The 26,278-nt window shown below is 38.5% G+C and overlaps 4 protein-coding genes across 6 annotated transcripts in view; 3 read left to right on the forward strand and 1 right to left on the reverse strand.

Moving 5' to 3' along the window:
* The first annotated feature begins 23 nt into the window (after positions 1–23).
* Positions 24–1,238, forward strand: LOC111604437 (exosome complex component MTR3). Its single transcript, XM_023322502.2, has 2 exons — positions 24–320; positions 378–1,238. Exons 1-2 carry the CDS (start codon positions 176–178, stop codon positions 1,217–1,219), a joined length of 987 nt encoding a protein of 328 aa, XP_023178270.1. The 5' UTR covers positions 24–175; the 3' UTR covers positions 1,220–1,238.
* A 79-nt stretch (positions 1,239–1,317) lies between these two features.
* On the reverse strand, positions 1,318–3,495 carry LOC111604436 (U4/U6 small nuclear ribonucleoprotein Prp3). Its single transcript, XM_023322501.2, has 2 exons — positions 2,176–3,495; positions 1,318–2,087 (listed from the first exon to the last, which is right to left on the reverse strand). Exons 1-2 carry the CDS (start codon positions 3,245–3,247, stop codon positions 1,333–1,335), a joined length of 1,827 nt encoding a protein of 608 aa, XP_023178269.1. The 5' UTR covers positions 3,248–3,495; the 3' UTR covers positions 1,318–1,332.
* Positions 3,496–3,895: 400 nt separating this feature from the next.
* The window catches only part of LOC111604425 (chromodomain-helicase-DNA-binding protein Mi-2 homolog), a 28,340-nt gene continuing 5,957 nt past the window's right edge, over positions 3,896–26,278 (forward strand). The window contains exons 1-3 of one of the 2 annotated variants that reach the window (XM_023322484.2): positions 3,896–4,050; positions 25,863–25,939; positions 26,012–26,258. In XM_023322484.2, coding sequence (XP_023178252.2) covers positions 4,014–4,050; positions 25,863–25,939; positions 26,012–26,258 — 361 coding nt within the window. In that variant the 5' untranslated portion in view covers positions 3,896–4,013. Of the gene's footprint in view, positions 4,051–13,974; positions 14,074–25,862; positions 25,940–26,011; positions 26,259–26,278 lie in introns of those variants that run through there. The other variant, XM_023322483.2, reaches the window with a different exon arrangement.
* Positions 5,066–23,198, forward strand: LOC111604426 (RNA polymerase II elongation factor Ell). 2 transcript variants are annotated; one of them, XM_023322486.2, is made up of 5 exons: positions 5,066–5,392; positions 16,375–16,521; positions 16,586–17,045; positions 17,140–17,211; positions 19,550–23,198. In XM_023322486.2, exon 5 carries the CDS (start codon positions 19,951–19,953, stop codon positions 23,191–23,193), a length of 3,243 nt encoding a protein of 1,080 aa, XP_023178254.2. In that variant the 5' UTR covers positions 5,066–5,392; positions 16,375–16,521; positions 16,586–17,045; positions 17,140–17,211; positions 19,550–19,950; the 3' UTR covers positions 23,194–23,198. The 2 variants fall into 2 exon arrangements, with proteins under 2 accessions (XP_023178254.2, XP_023178255.2); XM_023322487.2 differs by having other exon boundaries at positions 5,066–5,353.

Consider the following 26,278-nt stretch of genomic DNA (forward strand, 5'->3'; position numbering starts at 1 on the left):
TTGCCAACCATTTTTAATTAGTGATGTGAAAACATCGGAAAATCATTGTTTGACAACAACAATATTTACCGATGTTTTCAGTATCAGTATAATGCCACATAACGTTTTACAGCACTGCCTGTAATTTTAAAACACATGTTTTGATTCAATTGTGCGGCATTTTTAGAAGAAAAAAATGTTACGAATTACACAAACTAAAAACACGCTCCTTGATGGTGCAACCATAGCAGATCAACTATATACTACACCGAAAGATTGTGAAGATTTCTTTGAAAGCATTGAGAAGCCCACTCAGGTTGTGGTTGCTCCACGGTCCACCTGTAAGTATCAAAATGTGCAGCTTTTGTGTTTTGTTTACTAGCTTAACCCATTTATAGTTATTCGCGCTGGCGTTTTAACAACAGTTCGCGGATCTGCGTACATGGAATATGGCAACACCAAACTGATGGCAATTGTGGCGCCGCCGCGTGAGTTGGTTCGTTCGAGTGTTCGCCGTGTTAACATGGGCGTCATCAATTGCTATGTAAATTTTGCGGCCTTTGCCACCGGTGATCTGGAGTCAGTCCCAGAGCGTGAGAAGCATTTGGGCAGTATGTTGACAAAGGCACTGGAGCCGCTAGTTTGCCGAAATGAATTTCTCAATTTCCAGCTGGATATTCGGGTGCTTATAATGGACGACGATGGTTGTTTGCTGAGTACCGCAATCAATTGCTGTGGAGTTGCACTCATTGAGTGCGGCATCTCCACATACGATTTGATTACGGCATCCACGGCGTGCATCTATCGAGGCTGTCCGTTTGTTAATCCCAGCGCCAAGATCGAGGAACTATTCTGGCAACATCGAGGCGGCAATGCTTTGCTAGGCAGCAGTGGGAGCACTAATAAAGATGAGTCGGTGCAGGAACATGGGCTACTTATTAATGCCAGCATGGACAACTTTGAGCAGCTGGCGCAATGTCAACAGTGCGGTTACCTTAAGCCCGAGACCTATGTCCGACTGCTTGACTATACGCTGGAAATCAATAAGTCACTGAGGCAGCTAATTCGACGCGTGCTCAGTGAGCGGGTCAAGGAGCAGCACATATTGGATATGCGTGAAAGAGAGGAGGAACGTTTGGAGGATGAACGTCTGGCGATAATAATTGAAAGACTGAAGCAACAGGGACTTCATGAGTTCATACAATCCAACATTAAGGAAGATCCATATGCTAAGAAATAAATGTTTCGTTGCGATGTACATAAAACTGAATGTTTTTAATTTTTAGCTTATAACCTAAACTTTTAACAAATTTTGTGGTCTAAACAGCTGCGTCGTTATATGGTTTATAACTACTACTGCTGATCTGTGGAGGCCTCTAACACGGCGCCTGAGTAGGCCAGATCCCAGTAGTGTTCCACTTGATGCTTTTGAAAGAATTCACGTGCCATTTTCTCCATAGGAAAGATTTTGAACTTGATTTCGCCAAAATGACGACGCTGACTTGTGCCTTCCCAGACGAGCACACAGGAGTTGGGCACATCCTGCCCATCATTTCCATTCACCATGTCCTCCTCCCATTTAATACGGTGCAGCATGAGTCGGCGGTATTTTTTCTGCTGCTTGGGGCCGCCCTCAACGACAACAACACAGCAGTCTCGAAATAGGACAACGCTGCCAGTCATTTGCAATTGCTTCGCATTAGTTTCCACTTTAAACTTTTTGCTTTGGTTATCCTGCAGATCACGAATACGATAGACACTAACATGGACGCCGCAACTGGTATCTTCCTTTAGTTTCCGCTGCTTCTTTTCGCTCTTTTGCTCGCTGGTCAGTTTACGTGCGTTGTTAGCATCCTCGTGAGCCTTCTGACGTTTGGCCATTTGCTCGCGCACATGTGCCTCGATTTTGGTGGGATCCTGCACAGCATCTGTGCCCAGCACACGCATCAGATTCGATATACGCAGCTTTGGCTCCGGTGGCGCCACAAGACCCAAACGTATCTTTTCCTGCTCTTCTTTCCAGGCTTCACGCCGATTCTGACGACGCAACTTTTTGCGTTCCTTTTTGGTAAGAAAGACGGGCAAGTAAACAGGTTTCAATGGCTCATCTGTGAATGGCGATTTCATTAGTGATATAACTCTAATTGTAATTTGGAAGGACCAAATGAGATTGATAGTTTTATAATTTCTACTCACTTGGCGGCTTCATTTGTGTAGGATGCTCTATGAGATTACTAATGGCCGTTTTCCGAATGCTAATTTTGCCGCTTGTCTCATCCAGTGTCTGCATATCCTGGGTGAGTATGACTGAATCCCACCATTCCATAGCAGGCACATCATCGGGCATGTCCTGCTTAGGGGCAATTAATGCCAGCTTGGTGGCCGATGAAATGCCCGTCTTCCGTGCTATTTGAGATATCTCGTTTTGCAATCGCTCCAATTGACTCTTCATACGCATACGCTCCGCGAGCTGCTGAAATTTACCGGGCTCATGGAAGCGCAATGTGCGCTTATTGCGCAATGTTGGTTTCTGAGCAATTCGATCATCAAAATATTTAATGGCATCATCCTGACCAGTGCTGACTGCTCCGCTGTGAGTGCTGCCCTCGCTGCCAGTTGTCTGGCGCTGGAATACTTCGCGCTTCTTGGCACGTATATTCGCCTTGAGCGTGGGTGTCACTGTAGGAATATTAATGGCACGTCCACTCTTATCCACAGTTCGTCCCTCCTCATCTAGAATTAGGGGCTTGGGTCGCTCCTGTTGTTGCTGGGCAGCTGCAGCAGCTGCTGCCGCAACTGCTGTTGGCTGCTGCTGGATAAGATTGGCCAGATTTCCTGTTAGCTTTGCGCGTATTTGTGCCTGCAGTTCAGCAATCTTTTTGGCCTTGTCCGCATCTTCAGGTGTAGGTTTCTTGGACAGCGCTTGGGTGGCCAACGCAACTGGCATTCCAATTTGAGGCACAGACGCCAGCAACGGATCCTTATCACGGAGATTGCTAAGCGCGCGCTTGCGCTCCTCGATCTCGCGCTGCGCATGCGCCATCATCAGTTTAATTTGTGTGGAACTCAGGGAGGAGGCCATCGCATCGATGGGCGGCGCTCCACCATTCTTCTCCTTGACATCAAAACGTGACTTCTTTGGCACCGCATCGACGCTGACGTCGGGGCCAGCAGCGCTGCGTTTGTTGGCTGTTGCTGAAGCTTGTTTCGATTTGTGCTCGTCGGCGTCGGCGCTTTCTGCATCCTTGCGCGTTATAATGGACGACATAATATTCGCAATTAAATTGATCTGGCTAAAGACGTTAAAGTTATTTACCAAAAAACTTTGCACATTCCGCTCTATCCGCAATGCTTTTTATTTTTTTTTTGGTATTTGTCGAATGTTTATCTGCAAAAACGTTTACGTGAAAATTTCTTTGGCAAAAAACAGGGTTGTCCCATTCTTCTTTCCATTGACAGTAAGAGTTGTATGCTCATTTTTGAACTGGTTTAATCGAACTAGTAACTAAAATTAAAGTTCAAATTTTGATGTAATTTCATGGAAAATAATTTAGAAACATAACATAACATTGCATCATGTGACTAATAGAGCGATATTTTTTTAATATTGTTTGAAATTAGACGGGAATTTTTTAAAGCAGCTCCTTACATTAGCTTTTTTATCGATAGCAACTCGTGGCCCTCAGTTTCACCACTACACGCTATATTTTTCGGAGATATATCATAAGTTATCGATTATGGCTCAATCATATGTGTAACATTCATTTATTAAAAATGTATATTTCTGTTTTAATAAGTAAATCATATTTTCATTTTGTTTAGTTTGTTTTTTAATTCACGTTGGGTTTCTTAAATTACTCTAACCATACAACTATCGATATTTTCAATAAATATATCGATAATTTCCCACCTCTATACAGAAGCGTTTCGTATATTTTTTTCTCGTCGTGTCTGTGTGTGCTTAATTATTTGTTGTGAAAATTAGGCGCTATTATTGTGCATAAAACGGTAAAAAGTTGCATTTATCTGCAAGCATGGCATCAGAGGAAGAGAATGACGATAATTTCCAGGGTAAGTGCAATGTTTTTATCTACTTTTTGTTGTGCTGAAAATTTTTCGGCAGAAGCTGAATACCAAACCGTGGTCATGTTTAAGCGAGCAGCAGGCGTCAGCGGCTGCCGACGATGTCTCGTTGCCGCTGCCGCGCTTCGCTCGTTTTCTTATTATTGTTTTCATTTGTTTTTGTTGTGACTATCTGTTAATCTACATTAAAAAATGCTGTTTTATTTGTTATAGCGGCATATTGTTACATATTTTAATGAAATTTTACATATGACGCGCGATATTTCCCATTTTTACGTCTCCGTCATTCTAGGCATATTTATTATTGCATTTTTTTGTGCGGCCTTTCGCAAATGCAGCTCCGTGTCGAAATATTGCCATCTCGCTCCCACACAAAAAGTGTTGGCGAGCACAAAACATATGTTTTACGCTCTTGTTTTGCTCGTTCTTTCAGTTCCATATTAAGGGCGCACAATAGAAACAAAAGTGTCAAAAAATATACAATATACGAATAATTGCAATATGCATAAGAAAATGTAAAAATATACATTTTAATAAGATTTAATGAATCAATTATAAACCATCAGTAGAGGGGTATTTATTGTGACATATGGATATTTCTTTTCTTAATTTATTTTATTATTTAAAAAGTTTTTAAAATAAAAAATAAGTAATTGTTGCGTAGACAATTCAAAATTAAATTTGCTTAGGTAAATTGAAAATTTATATACCTTTTATCATCTTGTCTGAATCGATACCTGTCAGTCACTATAAGACTGACAAGAATCAAGTAATGCTAATTAGAATAGTTAAAATTTTTGAGTTTAATTGTAATTCTCATAAAAATAATCCTGGTTGAAAAACAACCGCTCATGCGATTTAATGTGACGCTAAAAAATACCAGCTATATGGGAACAAGTGTTTGCATTTATTTGCAAATTGGTAATTTTTACATGAAGTACAATATGGTTATCTTGCTCTTTCCCGTGTAATTTTATATGAAGGGAGAATATTTATATGAAAAATCCGTGTGTACACACTGCACTTGCGCGATGTCGGCAACACTCGTTCACTCTCTCAGCTCACAAACGCACTCGCAACCGCAACCGACGATAACGCCGCGTGAAGTGGGCTGCTTTGGAAATTTTACGATTCATTGTTGCTTGGACGTGGCAGCCATGACGTGATTTCTGACTTTGACTAAGAAAATTTTTTGTTAAAATTACATTTGTAAATTATAGAAAATTAACTTAAGGGGAATACGTGCATTATTAAGCCAGCAACAAGAGCTCAATTAAGTGTAAAATAAAAAGTGTGTGAAAACTATTACAATTTATACAAAAAATATTGTGTAAGAAAAAAAGAGAAATAATAATACATACATATACACAAGCATATGCATACGCAAAAAAAAAATTAACGAATTTAAATGTGTTCAATATGGAAAATAATAAATTCAAATTCTGGTTTCCGCTTCTTCCCGTTATGCCGTGTTTTACTTTGTTGATTGATTTCTCCACTTTTGTGTACGTCTCGGGTGGATCGACGTTTAATCTGTCCGTTTAAATGTGACACAGACAGTTGCCACCATTTACATTTGCAGTCGCCGTTCAATATCATTAACGTACCCGTGTATTATATTTTATTTAAGTGTATACATATATACATACATGCATATACATACATATATTTACGTCTGTTTGCGTGCGAGAGTTGACTCGATTGTACGGCAAGAGCAGCAGCTCCCTCGCACTGAGGAAGCTTACGTATGTACATATTTATGTATGTACGAAAGGTATATATGCATGTGTGATTGTATATATGCGAGTGTTATGCACGCGCGCGCTCCAGCAGCACTCGTCCTCGTCGTCGCCCTGTCTCGCTCACGCTCGTGCTCAACCACCAAAAACGTCAACCAAACGCTCTCTCAACGTCGTCGTCTTGTCGCCGACGAAAATCAGCCGCTGTCGATGTCGCCACCACCACCGTCGTCGTTATTTACGCGATTTCAATTAATTTATAAATAATTATACTTCCAATAACAAACACATGCATAAATCGTCAGCAATATCAACTTTTGTGCATGTATAACAATTGCAAAAGTGCTTCAACTTTAAAATAACAAATACCCAACTCACAAAGTAAGCAACAGAGGGTGGTAGAAAAGAGAACAAAATTCGTTGGAATGTTGACAACAACAACAACAAAATAATGCCGGTTCGGACAAACATAAGCAAGGAACAATGTGAATTCAGAATATTCTTTTCCTTCAACCTCTGACGTTTGATATTCTTATTTGTTGTATACGAAATAATCATTAAACCCTGTAAACGGATTTAAGAAAATTGCCATCCAACGCTGTTGCATTTAGCGGCGAGTACGTATGTGTCAAGTTATCCTAGAAATTGTACGTGGGCAGCAATTTTTCATAGCTAATTTTAACATGTGATGTGCGCGCACATCTCGTTGTTGTTTTTGTTCAAGGTTCTATCGATTAACTGACACGCCTATCGATAGTCGGTGTATGCAAATTGTTAAAACTGATGTAGCATTACATCTAATAACAATAACACACTGCATTCGCCGTGACGTCAATTTATATGCTTGCTCTCTTTTCTCTCATTGTGTCGTCTCGCTTATTTCACAACTCGGCATTCCAACAGCTGTCTGCGCGCATCTCTCTGTGGTATGGTATGAGGGGATTGTATATCGTGCAAGGCCCAATTCACGCCAAATATAGCAAAAAAAAAACTTTTTTTTTTTTTTATTTAGACAGGTCTTTTAACAACATTAATTTATATACATTTTGGTTATTTTCATTCATTGTTATAATTTCTTCTGTTTCACTGCTGAACTGTTGGTTGTTAATAAAAAGAAAGTGTTTCACACTATTCATTCTTTTTTTTAAATATAAATGCTTTCATAGATTTTGTAACATCTAACTGATATGTAAACACCTACATATTGATTTGACATTTCATAAATTGCTGAAAAGCTTAAGAGCAAACGGGAGAGTGAGTGACACCCGAGACAAAACGTCCACGCGTCATTTACCACAATAGAAGAGAGAGAGAGAGAAAAAAGAAGATTGTGTGGTGTCTCCCAGTGACTGCAGTCGCGTCCAGTTGTTTTCTGATATTGCTTAGAATATACACTGATACACATAATTAGATGTAAGGAAAAGAGAACAGAGAGCTCTCTCGGCACACAACAAAATGTGAGTGCAAATGCAACTCCATATGCCAGGTGCCAAGTACTTTGACGCATGTAGTTGTTAGTTGTGTACTTTGTGCTTGCGTAGATAAGCACTCAGTGCACTTTTCGCTAAATGTTGCTGAATTAACAGAAAAATGTTATACAAAATTTCCGTTTCTTTTATTGTATACTTTTTTCACCTTCTGATATATTTATTGATTCGGAATAAAAAAACAAGAGATCACGTTTAAGGTCAAAGAGACAAAGGTCATTTAGGTTTGATTTTTGTTTTTGAATATTATAAGATCTCTTAAAATAAGTCAAATTGAAGGCATTTCGATATTCTTTTTATATTGATATCCCTATTTAAAATGCATATCTCGATCACATTGCACACACACGCAGCTTTTTCATTTTTCTTACCTACCTTTGGTCATTTGTGTGCGGAGACACTGATTTTCTATAATTTGTATTTTCGCTCGCTGTTGCTGAGGGCCTCAACAACTAGGCACACGCATTTATACACACACAAGCTTGTACATGTGCATGTGTATATACATATACAAGCAAAGAAAACTTGCATAAATCTGTTGAAAAAATATATAAACTACAACAAAAACATCAGCGTGGCGCCCCAACCAAAATTAAATTCAATATAAGAAGTGAAAGTATTGTGTCTGTGTGAGTGTGAGTGTGTGCGTATATGTGTACACGAGTGTGTATCGGATCTTGCCTTTTGAGCATGCCAGAGAGCAAGAAGCAGCGTTGATACTCATGCATTGTGATGCTGTCACGCTCGCACATATTGCATTTAATTATGCCAAAACAAGAAGCAGCCAACAACAAGTGGTATTATTTTCTGCCCAAGTATTTGAGTGCTTAAAGTTGGCATTTAAAAAGTTTACTTGAGCTAAACGATCTACAATGTAAAAGAAAAACATGTTAAATCGACGGACAACTCGCTAGGTTATGCTGCTGAATAAAAAAATATTACTGGAGGTAAATTGTTTTTTCCAAATCACTTTATTTTGCTGGAATTTCCGTCAAATATTATGTCCACACGTCCGTACCTAGTTCAGAGAACGGCTCTCTCAACGATGCTGTTTCGTAGGGGATATTTCTCATTTGATTTTTTGTTGTATTTAACGCGAATCTTTATAGACATGTGTATGTATATGTGGTGTGTTTTGTGTCAGTTGCTATTGCTCTTAAATTGCTTTTGTGTTGTACAAGTACACAAAAACACAACGAGACAGACAGACGGATATTGTTGTTGCTTGTTGTGCATGCGAATGAAATCGGCAGCGTTTGACATTGATTACCGTAATACCTTGTATATGTATGTATGTTGTGTGTGCTGTGTGCTGTGTCTGTGCTTTGTGGTTGGTTTTTTTTATATTTGTGCAACTGCGCGCTGTTGTCTTTTTCACCTATTTACTGTAATTGTGTTGTTGCTCGATCACGAGCGGAGAAGGAGAAGGCCGTATCGCTTCTCGTTATACGTGTGCACACAAGCAAACATACATTTGTGTGTGTGTATGTATGTAAGTATATGTAACTACAGTGGTGCTTTTTATTTTTGTTGTTTCAGTTGATTTGTCACAAATATTTATGTACATATGTACATTCATATGTGGTGCACATACAGGCGCCCTCAACTCGCTCCAGTGCACAGTGTGACTAAATAACAATTGATATTTTGTAATTGTATACGATTATTACTTATTTGTAAAGAGGGCGTATTTAAATTTCAATCGATATTCGAATATTCAGACATCTTAAATATGTATTGTAATTTCTAGATCTACTTTAATTCATGTATTAATTACATTCTTATTTACACATTAATTGGGCCAAGGAATGAAATAATTCTCTCAGTGTACCTTGTTTTTGCCTCAGCCCTCTATAACAACAACAACAAAAGGTGAAAGTGAAGGTCATTAATATTTGCATATGGGAATATTTACGCATTGAGAGTACGATAATAATACGAATATTCCAAAAACTTCAAATTGATTAAATAAATGTATATGTACATAGTATTATGTATGTAAAATATACTACTTATATATATATAAATATATATATATATATATATATATATATATATATATATATATATATATATATATATATATATATATATATATATATATATATATATATATATATATATATATATATATATGCTGATGCTTCGTTCCCGTGGGCCTGTCTGTTTGACTATTTTGGTCGCCATTGTGGTTTTGCACGCTCTCACCACCTACATAGCAACATACACAAACGTATCTACGTATATTAAAAGCGTTGCTCTCCCTCACAGACACACACATGGCCGCAATTTTGTTACGGGGAGCTTTGTATTGTCGCTGGAAAACATGGTTTGTTGTTGATTTTGTTTTTAAATAGAACTTTGCTTAATTGGTTCAATAGTTTTTTAATTGCTATCGTGTTCTATATAACAGACAATAGTTGTGGACTAAGACAGCCTACTTTTTTATGTGAAAAGTATCAATTTTACCGTTATGGGTGTGTCAAACGCCAATTTATTGTTCGTTATTATCTGCTCATATATATGTACATTTAACAGGCACACGTTTAAATTTTGCGATAAATTTTATCGAGTTCAATATTCAATGCGATGTGTGTGGTGTGTGTGCTATTAGTTCATTAAGACAGTGTTGCAAACTGTCAGTACGACTGCTGTGCGTTGCCAACCAACTGCATAATTGTCGCGCGTCAAAATTAATGGCTGGATGTATGTATGTATGTTTGTTTTTGTTTGTGTGAATGCGAATGAAATATAGAGTCTATGTTTTGATTATTGTAATCCTTCGTTAACTTTGGCACAGTTTAATCTAGCCCACAAAAAAAAAAACAACAGAAAATAAGACCAGCATTAAAATGAACAGCCAAAAACAACAACTAGTTACAAGAGCTGCACTGTCGTCAACGAAGTTTTTGTTTTTGTTGGTATTTTTCGTGGTGCTCGGCCCTCGTTTTTGTAGAGCCACCCGACTTGTTACATATGACTGTTGTTGTTACTGTTGCTGTTTCGCGGTTGGTTTAGTCATACTTACGGCTGCCTATAATGTTTATATAATTTTCGTATCTTTTCCCCACTTGCATACCGAGGTTTCTTATTGGTTGTGCACTGTTGTTGTACATTGTGGGTTGGGTTGAATTGCTTTGTTTAATTTCTTTTTTTTTTTTGTGTAAAGCCTGGTGGTTCAGTCGAGATAAGCGCATTTTGAGTTGACTTTTTTTGTTTTTAATTTTCAAACGGTTTCAAAATGTTTGCTGATGTAATTTCGATTGTTTTTTTTTTAATTCAAAGTTCTTAGTTGTCCACATTTTTCCCTGTGAAACCCCATTTCAGTTTTCGTTTATAGTCAAAATAACCTTAGTAGCTTGGTTAACAATTCTTAATAACAATAACTAATTGGGTTCTGATTCAAAAACCTTGTTTTCTAGATCGCTCAACTGTGTGCTTATTTTAATTTTATTTTCTGCCATTTTGCGAGACAGAATAAAAAAACATAAAAGACAAATAAGAGGAAGGTGAGGGCTTTGACGTTAGTGTTGACGTTCTACTTTTGAAGTTTAAATACATGCGATATACGGCCATAACAAATGACACACAATATAGAGCTCTTTCAAAATGAAGACATTCCTTAAAACCATATTTAAAATTCTGCGGAAGATAAAATATAAATAGAGCTTTCAACAAAAGTAGGTTTTCTGTATGATAGTTTTTGATACGTCGGAAAACTAAATAGCGATTTGAAAACTTTTAACATATATAATTAAAAATGTATATGTATATATGCAAAATGCATTCTTATTTGGGACAGTAACAAACAACAAAAAATGTTTAATGAATTATAAAAAAGTTGATTGTACGCTCAATTTGGCTGACCTTCAGTCATTTTAAAAGATATAGCTATAATATAATGCCGAATACAAAATGGAAATATACATACATGTATGTATGTACTTATGTACGTATATACATATTAAATATATGTATACATAAGTATAGAGACAAGAAATTGACAACAAGCTGGCTGGCTGGGGGAATACCAGTCTCTGCGGCTCAGTTCAGTTAACGGCTGTATGTTGTTTTATTTCTGATTTTTATTTTTTTTTCTGTCTGTTTGGTGTCCGTTTTTAGTCCAGTTCCAAATTGCCAACGTTGTCATCTCTGTCTCTGTCTTGCCTCTCGTTGTGCCTCTCGCTCATGCTCTAATAAGAAGAAATAATCCAACTGAATCTGGGAAGACAAGTTTTTTGAGAGCTTGCAAAGCTCTGAGCTTTGCTTTGACTCGCTTTGCCGCTCACTCCACTTAACAGACACGAGATTGGCTTCTCGCTCACTCGTTCACTTCTCTCTGTCAGTAGCTTTGGCTTGGTTACGATTTAAGCCTTCTAGCTATTTTTTTATGAATCGGGTTTTATTTTAATTTTATTTTTATATTTGGGTGTTGTTGCTGATTAGCATTCACATCTACCTAGCTGTGCCTATGTATGTGTGTAAGTGGCAGAAGATCTCGAGGGGCCGATCGATTGGCCAGCATTACGAAACAACAACACATTCAAAAATAATAGTAGTTCGCTGTTCTTATATTAACTTTATTTAACTTTTAGCTTTCAAGAAAAAAACCACTTAATTGGGAAACAAACAAGTCCATAAGCTTCGAACCAGTTGTCAACGTAATTAGTCTGCATTGACGCAAATATAGCAAATACATTTATTATCATTTGAAAAACATTTTGGGCATTCAATTTATTTCGTACACTCTTAGGCAAACTGTTTAAGTATTGTTTTGAATATGAATCTCTCAATTTAGCGCTACCATATCGGATTACTGTTAATTTAGGTAACTGCTAATCATATAAATATTCTCATTCATATATAGATCTATTTATAGACAGAAGTAAGGGTATTTATAGATCAACTTGCAGACTACAAAATTGTAAAAGAAAAACAGAATATTCGGAATATGTTAAACATAAAAACTGAAATATTAAATATTTGTTTAACTGGCTTTTCAGAAAGACATTAGCTAAAATAATTTATATTACTTTAAAAACAGGTTTTCATAAATCAAAAATAGATTTTTAGTCGTTTTTAATTACAATAAAAACAAGCACCTTACGACAATAAAAAAAATAAATAAATATATTTATTTGGAGCTGGGTTGTGCTCTCTATGCCTTGTTCTCTTTTTGCGCTCTTGCTCTCTTTTAAGTGGCAAGCACGGCTGCTCTTAAGTTCTCGGTACTTTTTTTTAAATCAATAGATAAGAATGCCCATTTGAAGACCTCTCATGTACGCATTTCTTATCTAATCAAAATAAATTAAAACTAAATTTTATGCCCATTCACGGTCAATGTTTTTCAATTTGATTATGATTATCATTATCTTTATCACATTTATAGAAATATAAATTTAGTTTTTTTTTATCAGTGGCTATCAGAGAGAAAGCAGGAAAAACGCATTTCCGTTGTACTTTTGTAAAAAGAAAAAAGAAGCAAAAAAAAACATTATGCAATGACCATCGCTTTGTTGCTTAAATCGGTCATTGAACGTTTGTTCGACGAGTTCGAGAACGAGGCATTTGTTTTGTTTTTGGTGTTTTATTTTATTTTGTTGCCCAGTAAGATCTGCCATATTTCGTTGGCTAGCGGGGGCAAATTGTGAGTCCGTTTGGGCCACAGTTCATTGTACGCGTTTGCTTTGTGCTTATATTTTCGTTTCCCTCTCACCCTATCAAAAAGACCGCCACGAAGTCAGTTCTCTAATAGGGATTATGCGATAAAAGTAAGCTGTTTTAATTACTTTGGCCTTGAGATTTGCTGTTCTTTCTGAAGCATTCTTAAGCAAATGCTTATTGTTTAAGTAAATGAATATTGTTGAATTTCGCAGACTTAAACCATATTGGTTAAAAATTGAAAAATCTCAAGAAATACACCTTACTCTTAAAGGGGACTTACCGCAGACCAATAACGAAGAATAATAATTTAAAGCCTTTCGATGTTGATATTTGCTATTATAATACATACATACATAAATAAAGCAAACTTCGTAACCCCTTTATGGGAATCACATTTATAGAGCTGTGCCTCCTATTTAGATTTATGATTCATCAGTAGTTACTAATAATGAATTGACCAATAATTATAAAATGTCACACAACTGTATTACGAAAGCTTGTACTCTGTACAATCCATAAAGTCGAGGTTAGCGAGAGATTAGTAAGTATGCGATACTTGACAGTTTTTTTCTTTCAGCTCTTTTTACAAAAGATGTAAAAGCATATTCCATAAATAACCAATAATTTGAAAAAGATAAAGAATCAGCACAAAGCAGTTGATTATAGAGTAACTAACAAACGATCACGACTGGCCGAATTTTGAAATGTTTTAGTTGCCATATCTATGTACATAAGGAATGAGACTTATCGATAATTTTGCGACACTCATCACCAGGAACCGTTTAACGGCTTTCTCAATATGAAAAGAACGAAATACGTATTTTCACATAATTGTGTGATGCTTGCTCAGTGAGTCACATTTTCATTACAATGCTGTTGTTGCTATTTCTAGGCTAAAAATAGCAAGCGTTGAATAAACGAAATTCAAAATATTGCCATAACATACATACATACATATATAGACATATGGATTGATAAATGTATTTGTGAGTGTGTGTGTCTGGTATGTTGCCTACTGTCGGATTTGTTGTTGCTATCGAAAATGCACCGTATACGAAGTGCTCATGTTGACAATTTGGGATTCCCGTGTGGCCAATTACCGATGCAGAGATATAGAGACAGTGAGTGAGAGAGAGAGTGAAGCGTCGCGTCGCGTTGCGTCGGCTGCTACTTATCATTGTTGCGACAATTGATTATTCATTTTACACCCAAACATATGTACATACACACACATGTTTGGACAACTATGTACTTATGTGAAGCGCGAGAGACTTGCACTGCACAGCGCCCTCTTTTTATCGTGTAAAACCATTTTATTTTTTGTCGCACTACTCGATTTTTGAACATCTGTTCGCAGTTGGTCACAGTCTTTGTTGCTGTGCAACATTTATAATGTGTAAGTTTTATATGGCTTGCACGTATTTGAGTACCCCTTATATTTGCATATGTTTGTGCGTATATACATTTGCATGTGTGTGTGTGTGTGTGTGTGTGAGTGAGTGAGTGAGTGAGTGCATGCCTTTCAGAGTTGCATGCGTTTAGTAAATTTGTTCAAATGCGATTTGTTGAGTTTGTCTATTTATCGATTTAACTGAATTTCGATCAGCTTGGCGAAGGTGGCAACGCCGCCGGTACATAGATAGCGCCGACTATTGCTAGTGTTATTTTCTCTCCCTTTTTCGCATTTGACATTGTTATCAATGGTTCGTTGTTTTTGTTGTTGCCATAAACCAGCGCAACACAAAGCAAAAACTGTCTGCACAGCTGTCAGCTGCTCGGGTGCGTCGTGTCTATGTATATGTGCGCGTTTGTGAGAGCGTGTGCACTAGCATTGACGTACAAATGTATTCTAGTTTTTTTTATTTAGTGAAACGTGTGAGATTTTTCCTACCGCCCTTTTTCTCGAGCATTCCGTTGCACACGTTCTCACGTTTTTCATAGGTTTCCCCCATATACTACATATAATTCTTTTTGGTGGTTGTTGCTCCTGTTCTGCTTACGAAGCCTGCGGCCAGCTGTTGGCTGCGTGAAGTCGTCCTCAACACACAAACACAAAGGCACTCACACACCCAGACTTAGGCACAGGCACATTGCGTCTCCTCTGTTGGCTGTCTCGTGTCGTTGTCGTCACGCGCAGTGCATTGGCCTTTCGCTCGCCAGGCAGGGCTCTCAATGCTATTTAAGCGGCGTTCCTCCTCCGAACAACGTTTTAACAAATGGCCGTCGCAACGTCGTCGCCCGCTTCAAACTCGAAATTGTATTATTGTTGTTGTTTCTTCATTTTAAGTTTTGTGGGTTTTTTATTCGGCTAATTTGTTTAACGTTGACTGCAAATTTGTTGTTATTGGAACTGAGGAACACACACATACACACACACAGTCGCAGTCAAACCAGGGGCAACATTATTAATTTTGTTTGTATAAATGAACTTCAAATTGTTGCCTTGGCTGAAAACTTTTATTAGTGAGTGTGCCCGTTCTGCTTTTATGGGTTTTGAAAAAATTTTGTGAATTGGCTGGCTGGGCATTAAATTCATCCTGTTCAACTCGACTAACACACACAAACATTGACATACACACGTATTATCCAATGATCGACAAGACGAATATAAGCGAAACAGAGACAAACATAGTTTACCTGAATTATATGACTTTGTTTTGCTGACACTTTGACAGCTGCGGTGAACCTGCCTGCCAGATTCGCTTCCTGACTGAATGTAAAAGGTCCTCAAAGAGAGTATCAGGTGTATGCTCTCATTATTATTCACAGTGAATATTTGTACGGTGTAACATACATCTCCATGCACATATATTAATTTATTTATATATATATATAAAGTGTGGTATAGCTGAAATTCCTAGCACAAAAACAAATAAGAGATAAGCCCACCACACGGGCCAACTACAAGCAAAAATCAGGCACAACGAGACGCGAACAAACGAGCACACGACTAAATTACTACCACGACTAACAAACACCGACATATACACAGACATACATGTCTACACATGTACATTCAATCATACACAAGCGCATCGGCTAAGATCTCTGCCTACGGTAAATCTACCTGAAAGCGGAAAATTTTCGTATGCAAAAATGTCAAAAGTGAACAAAATTAACAACACGCAGAAAAAATGACAATCGGGTGCTCTTCTGCTCGCTCTGTGCGTAAAGAGAGAGAGGAGCCGCTTAAGAGAATTTCTTGTCACGTAATGGTGTGCAACGTAAACATAAAACAGCTGTGGTACGCGTAACGAAAACGTATGATCGCGTGCGCGTAACGTACACTAATACTAGTGAACAAACGCTAACAATTATAAATCGATAACTATTTCTAACGGAAGGAAGCGAAAATCCATCTATGTATTAAAAAAGAGAACAGTGAGAATTGTTAACATAATTTATTTTCTATTAAAATGTAGAGTGAAACCTAAAGCAAATGCATAGTTTTAAATAAAAGCAACAAATCAGAAATTGAGAAAAGCACAACTAAACAACCAACCAGCAACAACTATAAAATCTACTCATCAAATATTTATCAAGCTGCAGCGCCAACAGGCAACAACTAAGTATGTAATAATACTTGTATAATATAAAAGTGATTATCACTTAAACTGGTCACTATTTTTATAGAACAACCATCGCGCCGTAGCATCAATATTAACAACAATAAAATCATCGTCCAATTGAAAAGCTATCAAAGAAACAAGAACAACCCACACATGCTATCGATTGCTCATCAAAGCGATATATACGCACAGTTTACAACACTGTTCGGCTGAACAGCGAGAGCACAGCTGATTGTGCCTAGCTGGCTGTTGTGTTTTTGGTTGTGAGCGGGGCGGCAGTGAAAGGTTTTCTGCGCTCGCAGTAGCCGAGAAGTAACAGTTTAACAAGAACAAAAACATCAACAACTACACTGTATGTGACGTGGTGGAAGCATAAGCAACGGCGACAGCACACACAACTACTGCGCGCAGGTGGCTGTTAAGAACAGCTGTTTCAACACATCAACACGATAAAAAGCCACTGAAATCTACAAAGCACTGTTGACTATTAAATGTAAATACATACATACAAACATACCTATATTGTAAGTACATGAATACTTGCGTCTTGTGGTTTATTACAATTTGTTTAAATATTTTGTTTTCATATTGTTGTGACGCGTGCCCCTACGCCTGTAGCTTTTCCAACAGTGGGTGAGATAAATACACACACGTATATATTCAACCGTAACAACCAACAACAAGAACCAAGTAAGCCAAAGTTTTTAAGTTTTTGCTCAGACGTGCAACGAGCCGCAAGCTTTTTAAGATAGACATACCCACACAAACACAAGTATTTTTATAAAGAAAAAAAAATTTATATATATATTATATATATATATATATACATATGAGAAAAGATAAGCGAATGCTTTTCAACAAAAACATAGACTACGCATTGCGCTCTCTAAGAGTTAGATTAAAAGAGAGAGACAAAGAGCAAAGAGCGCAGAGCGCAAGCCAATGCGAATAACGGACTGGCCAACGGCCAGCGGCAGAGTGCCAAGTGCGCACATTAAATTGCAAACTTGTTTTCAGTTTTGCTCTGCGCTTCACTTCCATAATAACTATATTACACCAACAACAACAACAACAACAACGAATGATTGTCAGCAATAGCAGTAGTAGTAGTAGTAGCAGCAGCAGCAGCAGCAGCAGCAGCAGCAGCAAGTGATACAAGGCACGTACGTATTTCAAACGAAACATCGAGATGTTGTTTGGTCGCTGATTTTCAAGACTGAACAGCGTGAGCGAGCAAGCAAGCGTGCGAGAGTAAAACGAAAGAGCGCCAAAGTGAGCGCGTACACAGAAGTGCATGTATGCGTGCATGTGTGTGAGAGACACGACAACGACTACTGCTGTTGATCTACTCCGTCGCGTCACACTCGTCGACGTCGCTGTCTTAGCATTGTCCACGGGGCGGTGGTGAGCGGTGTAATAATAAACGAGTGCACAGCAGCAGCAGCAAAACAGCAACGGCAACGGCAACCACTTGAAAGCAACTCGTTTCGATTTCATTTAGCAGATACCTTTTGTACGTTGATTAAGATACCTTGAACACACAGACACGAGCAAAATTAATGTGAAAAAGGAAATAAACTGCAATTTTATAATACACATAATTGCAAACAACACAAAAAACACAATGCGTGAATAATACAATAAATTATTGAATTCCAGTGTGCCAGCAAATGGGTTGGAAAAAGTAACGAAGCAAATTCCTCAGTAAAAATGTCTTGAGTAAAAGTGTTGGCGTAAAAACCCAAAATACATGCATATATGTATATACAAGTGTATACTCACGCACACAAGAGTAAATGAAAAACAACAACAACAACGCCAACAACAAAATAAGTGGTAAAAAGGCATTAAATATTTAACATTATTTCGAGTGAACTCTGTGCCTACAATTTTCGACACAGATAGTGCCAGTGTGTGTGTGCGAAGAAAGAGATATTCACACATATGTATATGCAACTAATATAGAAGTGGACAAAAAATATAATAAGCAGCAGAAAAAATATATATAAAAATCAACGTACAAACACAGATGATTTTTAGCAAAAAAATAAAAAAGCGAAAAGAAAAAAGATCAAGCAGCAGCAACAACAACAACAGTGAGTGCCAATCAAATCAGCAGTTGTCCCGCTTCAACACGTTGTGATCGACGAGAGCAAGAGAGCAAAGCCAACAAACCAGCGAGCGCGTACACACAACCAAAAGCAGTCAAGCGACGTGTGTCCATATTGGTGTATATGTGTGTGCGTGTACGTATGTATGCGAACAGCATTGATTGCTCGCTCTGCTGTCTTTGATTTTGCTTGTGGCTGCCGCCGCCTGACTTTTGAGCGACTCACACACACTCGACTCACACATTGACAAGCTGAGCACCTGGCACAGGAGTCATACTTTCAACTCAAGCGAGCAAAAGTTACAACAGCCATTCGAACGCTTCGCACACCAACATGTCAAATCAGCAGCAGCAACAATAGCAACAACAAGAGCAAAGCATACATGCCTACCTTAACCCAATTAAAATACACACCATATTATTTAACAAAAGAAATTGTGTTATTTGCAAGTAGCACACAAAGAGAGCAGCAACAACGTGGAGTGCAAATATGAACCAGACTTGACAAAAGTGAAGAGGCAGAGAGAGAGAGAGAAGAGAGAAAGAGCGAGTAAGAAATGAGACCTATGTATACGGAAGTGAAATTCTCAAGCAACAACAAAATTATTAAGAGTTGTGAATGTATTTGTGTTCGTGCCTGCATTTCAAATCCAAAATTAAAAGAAAAGAAACGCAACGACAACGGCATCAACAGCAACAGCCAGTTTGCAGCACAGCTCACAAATCTCAAGAGAGCGAGCTTAGGTGCATACGCATACATGTACATGTAGTTAGTTGTACTTGTATTAATGTGTGAGTGTGTGGTGGTTTTTTTTGTGTGTAAAGCTTGCATTTACCTCGGTTCACGTCTTAGCAACAACGTAAATTTTACTTACGATTACAACATACTAAACAACAAAACATTATTAAATTGTACAGAAACTAAAACAGCAATTAATTGCCATCGGGCCCAAGGCTTGTTCTACGTCACATTTGAGAGCAGGAGTGGTGCCAGCAGCAGGAGAGACGCATTCAACATTATTCTGAAACATCTCTAATTAAAGTGCATTCAACAACAATTACAAACACAACAACTTCCAGTTAAAGTTACTTCCATAAGCTTCTTCCCTTTAAAAATAATTTATTGTTGTGCAACACTGGCGCGCCAGCCAAAAAAAAATCAAATTTTTGCCATTCGCCACGCAACGTCACAACGACAAAGCAGCCAACTTAACTAACAAAAGTACGAGCGTAGTTAAAGAAATTAGACAAAATTAGCCTTAACATTGTGATCCACATCCATCATCAAGAAGAAAATTTGTGTGGGGGGCGGACACGTTATGAGCAATTCGATTGCATCGACAAAATGCCTGCCCAATGTCTCGTTCTCGTCCGGCAATTATGGTATGTCACAAAGCCACCGTTATACCGATGATACAAAGGAGTATATATACCTCAAGCTTACCGACTCTGCCTTCCGTGCCATCGAGGAATATCAAAGAAATGAGAATGCCAAACGATTGGCGCCCGGCCAATGTGCCAAAATTCAATGCAATGGCAACACTGGCTTCATCCACTTTCCGCTGCCCAGCAGCGATAGCAATTCTGTTAATAACGGCAGCGGGAGCGGGATGGAAGCAGGACGCAAATTTGGCTTTACCATTGACGATCTGGAGGGCACATTGGAGTGCATACAGCAGCAGCGGCAGGAGCTCGATGTCCTTGGTGCATTGGCGCGACGCATGCGCATTCATGCCAACGATGATGTCTACGATACAACGCGCTCCAAAATGGCTCGAGTTGAGGAGACGGAGAAGAGCAAATGTATTCGGGAGATCAAGCCAAATCAATCGGATATTGGGCGTAAGGTGAAGAAGCCGGCCTCGGCATCGTCACATCACAGTGGGAACAACAACAACAACAGCAACAGCAGTAGCAGCAATAGTTTTAACAGTAACAATAGTCGTAAGTTAGTTTCATCGCCATTTAATGGTCTGACGTCATCATCAGTTGCAACAGCAGCGACAGCCGTAGCAGCAGCATCAGCAGCCACATCAATCGCCTCACGCTCGCCCAATCCCAATATTTTGGGTGCCAGCGGCACAGTCAATGGCAGTCGCAGCACAGCCCTGGCCAACACATTCGCCAATGGTATCTCCCAGGGTTATGCGCTCAGCGGTAGCTCGCCCAGAGACAACAATAGCACAACAACAGCAACAGTTGCGGGGACAGCAGCAGCTGGGTCTTTTAGCAGCAACAGTAGCAATGGACGCAATAAAATGCTCAACGGCAGCGGCAGCAACTCGCGTAGTGGCAACGCCAAATCGGGTGGTGCGAGCGGCAATGGTGGCAGTGGCGGCAGCGGCAACAAAATGTCCGATGTATCGCGACGTAGTATACGTGAGCGATTAATACATTTGCTGGCATTGAAACCGTTTAAGAAGCCGGAGCTTTATGCGCGACTTAAGCACGAGGGTATTAAGGATCGGGAGCGCAATTTAATTGGCAATATACTCACGGATATAAGCACCATGTCTCACAATACCTACAACTTGCGGCGACAGATGTGGAACGATGTCGATGAGAACTGGTCGTTCTTTAGCGAACAGGAACTGCAGCAATTGAAGCGTCGCAAGCCACAGAATCTGACGCCCCCAATGAGCTCCGATGCAGGCAGTTCGACCTCCGGCCAAAGTCCAACGTCCACCCATACAGGCAGCCCGCCGCCCTTGCTGAGTATGCCCACAAATGTGGGACAGCAATTGGCTAACCACAGCGGTGGACCAAGTGGCATCATCGGTGGCAATAGCTTAAAGCGGAGCAGCATTGAGTATGATGAAATGTTTAGTACAGTGCATCCGAAAAAGCAGCGCATCAGTCACTACACCAGGGAGACAGGACCACAATTTACATCGTCCTCATCCTCCGCTGGCTGCCCCTCTGGCAACTCTGGTTCATCGTATCGCAATCGCACTGCTGCGTATACGCCACCGCAGAGACAGCAGCCACAGCTGGATGATCACAGCAGCAGCGACTTAACATACAGTGTGCTGGACGAGTTTAGAGGCATGACAGCAGCAGCTGTTGTTGAACAGCAACAGCAACAGCAACAACAGCAGCAACAGCAACGAAGCAGTAGTAGCAACAGCAACAGTCGACGCGGTAGCGGCAGTTCAACTAAGCAAAGCAACAGTGGCAGCAGCAGCACTGACAAGCGCAACTCAACGGGCAGCAACTCGAGCAGCTCGAGTGGCTATGAGACGCAACAGGAGCGCAACAGTCGTCAGTCGTCGACAACGCAACAGGCTTCGCACAGTCGAAAATCGTCAACGACGCCGCCCAAATTGACTGCTAGTTTTGTGCGTCAATCGGTGCCGACAACAGGAACACAGCAACACCAACAGCAACAGCAACAGCAGCAGCAACAGCAACGCAGCAGCTTCAATAGCAGCAGCAACAACAATGCGCACGATGAGTACAATTCATATAACAACAACACGCATGCAGCGTCCAACAGCAAAAAGCGTACGAGTAACAGTAACAGCAACGGGCAACGTCAACGGAGCAGCAATAGTAGTAGTAGTAGCAACATTTATGCGCAGCAGCAACAACAACAGTTGCCAGCGCCTGTGCAGCCGCAACAGCAGCAGCAACACCATCATCACCAGCAACAACAGCAGCAGCAGCAACAACAGCAGCAGCAGCAGCAACATCATCAGCAGCAGCAGCAGCATCAGCCTTATCAAAATAATCGCGAATCGGGAGCAGGTGGTGGTAACAATCATGGAACCACTGCGAAACATCCATCGCCCACACAGCAACTAGCAGCGGCTGCGCATGCGTACGCAGCGGCAACAGCAGACGCTGATGCGAATGCCGCGCCCCGTTACGACTTCAGCCAATATGCGCCCATACGCACGCTGGAGGTGCGCAGACGCTACAAGACTGAATTTGAGAGCGACTATGATGAATACCGCAAACTGTTGACCAGCGTGGAGGATGTGCGCAATCGCTTCCAGGATCTATCCAAGCGCTTAGAAGGCGCACGACGACGTGGTGGTGGTGATTACGATCAAATCAAGCGTCAGATTGTCAGCGAATACGAGCGCATCAATAGCGATCGCAACATCCACAAGGATAAGCTCAGATTTGACTACTTGCACGCGAAATTGGCGCACATCAAGCAGCTGGTAATGGATTATGACAAGACTTTGATGAGCGCATCGGCAGCAACGTCAGCAATGCCAGAGGCAGCAGCAGCAGCAACAACTGCATCTGAAGTGCAAGCAGCGGCCGCAGCAGCTACTGCGCGATTAGCGGAAAGCAGCAACATGCAACAGCAACAGCAACATCAACAATTTCATCAACAGCAGCAGCAGCAGCAGCAGCAGCAGCATCGGCAACAGCAACATCATGCAGTGGAAACGATACAGCAACAACATTACATCAACAACAACAACAACAACAATGGCAACCACGAGAGCGATTCAGATGATAGTTCTGGTAGCTCAGATTCCAATGATGATGATGATGATGATTGCGATGATTCCAACTCCAATTCTGACGATGACGAACGCTACTGATTAAATGAATAATCCAACCACAATAATAACCATCGGCAACAACACAAAGCTACTTCTTGATAAAACGATACAAAACAACAACAAAAACACCAGCGGCTGTAATTGCAGTTGCAAACAATGTAAAAAGGCAAAAAAAGAAACTATTATAAATAAATATATTATATATAAATATATATAGTACATATACATATATACTATATATGTGTATGTATATGTATATATATATATTTATAAATACACCTAATGTAGTAAAAAGCAACTCCAACAACAAAAGAAAAATGTACTAAGAAGAAAGTAAAAAAAAAAACAAAACCAACAAAAAAATGTTAAAGTTATGTTAACAATTAAACACAAAACAAACGAAAAGAAAAAACAACTATTTGCAAAAAAAGGGCGTAAAAAGCAAAGGAAAAACGCATATATTTTATGAAGAATAAATCCATTTTTTGATAAATAATATTGAAAAAATGTAACCCGTTTTATATTTGTTTTTTCTTTTTAACGTTTTGTGTGTAATAATAATTTAAATATTATTTCAAGCAACTTTTTAAATATATACTTTTATATATATATATAGAGAGAGAGCGTATATTTCTTCATTTTAAAACACTAGAAACCTTTTTATTTTTTAAACTGTTTTCCTTTTTATGTTTACAAATAACCATTTGTTATAAACACACACATATACACACACAATGGCTTCATTATTATTATTGTTCTTTCTTTGATGCATAACTCGATATGTATTTGAGCATATAATTTCCTACTATCCATAAACTCATGCCCTCTGATATACCAGGAACAGCAGAAACAACAATAACATGATTAATGCTTGCACAGTGTGACAAGAACAGTTTGTTTTTGGATGGCACCTGTGCAACTGGCAATACATATTATGACACACACACTTAGACACTCACACACACATTTATATATATTTTTCTTGTGGTGTTGCATGCGGGCGTGCCTCTTTAACAATAGACTGAACTTTTAAACGGCTTGTTAATTTTTCTTAATTGTAGCAGCTTGTGTAGAAAATATTCATTTAATTTTTAATGTTTTTTTCTTCTGTATAACTAGTTAATTTTTTGTTATATAATACATATTTTTGTGTTTCCAAAAAAAAAAAAACCAGAAGAAATTCACGAAATATGTCATTTTTGTTTTGCGTACATTTTTATGGCGCTAATTTGTATTTTTTTTCTTTTGCTAACTCGAAACGTTTCAAAGCTATTTAAACAATTATTTATTTTTTCGTTTGCCTTTAGACAAATTTTTGCTCAAAAAAATGAAGAAAAAAACAAAGAAAAGTTAATACAAAATTGACTAAGCAAATGAGTTATAGACATGATTGTGCGGTTGTATTCAGAGCTATGTGGCCACAAAGTAAAAATGGAAGAAATAAAAAAAAAATGATACAAAGAAGCTGTTTCTAGTTTTAGTAAACAACTTAAAAAGCACTTTACAGACGCTTCCTTAAAATATTTATGTATAGGGAAACAAAATATCAAGTCAAATATTTTGCTTGAGAAATTATTAAAAATAATTTGCTGAAACACTCTAGCGTGTCCAAAAACAAAACGAAACACAAAGAACATTTAAGAAACAAAACAAATTTAATCGGAAGATGCAAACACACAAAAATTGTAAGTAAAGCAAAAGAAATGAAAGGAAACAACCGACAAATTTTTTTGTTAGCTATTTCGTTGCAATATTTTTTATATACCATATTTAAGAAGTAGGAAAAGGATGAATAAATAAAGGAGACAACAAAACAAACGAAACGAAAAGGGAAAATCAAATGAAACAATGAGATCAAGTTGCAAAAATCATGCGTTTAAAATCGATTTGTAGCAATTACAAAATAACAAAAATGAAAATCATATATACAATTTATATACAAACAAATAAAAAACAAACAAAACAAAAAACTATATATACCTATATACAACAATGACATTTGATAAGTGAAAGGATGAGAAGATTGGAGGAAACTTACTAGTTTTATATGCATAAATGCCACGCCCACACACCACACACAGAGCAGAAATTCACATACACACACACACACGCAAACACATATATAAACTAATCTACTGCAATTTCAAAAAACAAAACAAAAAAATACTTATTGATAAAAACAAACAAAAAATAAAGATTGTATAAGAGCCGCAAGGAGAAAAGGAGTAAACCAGATCAAGAGACATGAGAAAATTATTATTATTATTATTAAAATTATTATTATTGTAAGTTTAAGAGCAAAATCGCTGACAAAACCAGCAGAATTAAAAATCTTAAAAAAAATGAGATATTGTTATATACTAGTAATTCTTAAGGCGACAAACAAAACAACAAAAAAAAGAAAACAGAAAAAAAAACTTAACAAAAAAAGCAAAGAAAAATAGAGTCAAATAAAATATTGAATCGAAAAAAATCACCTTTATTTGTTTTTATGTCTTTATGTAGATTGCAATTAGTTGCGGATCTTCCTATCTATTTCTGCGCTTCTGATCTACTCTGTATTTGATTTATGTTTTTGAAGATTTTAATTTGAACAGTTTTTCGCTTGAACATGTACCACGGTAAAACGTGCGTGAGTGCTCGCACTCATGCGATAGGTTTACAAACGCAATCTCTAATCGATAACATATTTTACTTGTAATTTATAGAAGAGGAAGAAGCAGTTGAGGATAATGCTCAGGTAGCGGAGCTTTCCAACGATTCCGATGCCCCACTGAAGCCCAATGTGAGATCATTATCATTATTATTTACTTTTTTCTATTGAAAAGTTAACTAATGCCGTATTTTTGCTGTGCAGAATGACGAAGATGATGACTACGATCCGGAGGATAACCGCAAGAAGAAGAAGGGCAAGAAACGCAAGACCAGAAAAGGAGAGGAGAAGGGCCGCAAAAAGAAGAAGCGCAAAAAGAATGAGAGCGAGGAGGACAGCGACTTTGTGCAGCATGACGAAGAGGTGGAGTATCCCAGCACTTCATCGAAACGTGGACGCAAGCGCAAAGAGGAGAAGCAAGCCCAAAAGGAGAAGGAATCTTCATCTTCGGGTGAGTTGTAATGTTAAATA

Source organism: Drosophila hydei, unplaced genomic scaffold (genome assembly GCF_003285905.1).
Source record: "Drosophila hydei strain 15085-1641.00,03,60 unplaced genomic scaffold, DhydRS2 tig00000001-arrow-pilon, whole genome shotgun sequence".
Taxonomy (NCBI): Eukaryota; Metazoa; Arthropoda; class Insecta; order Diptera; family Drosophilidae; genus Drosophila; species Drosophila hydei.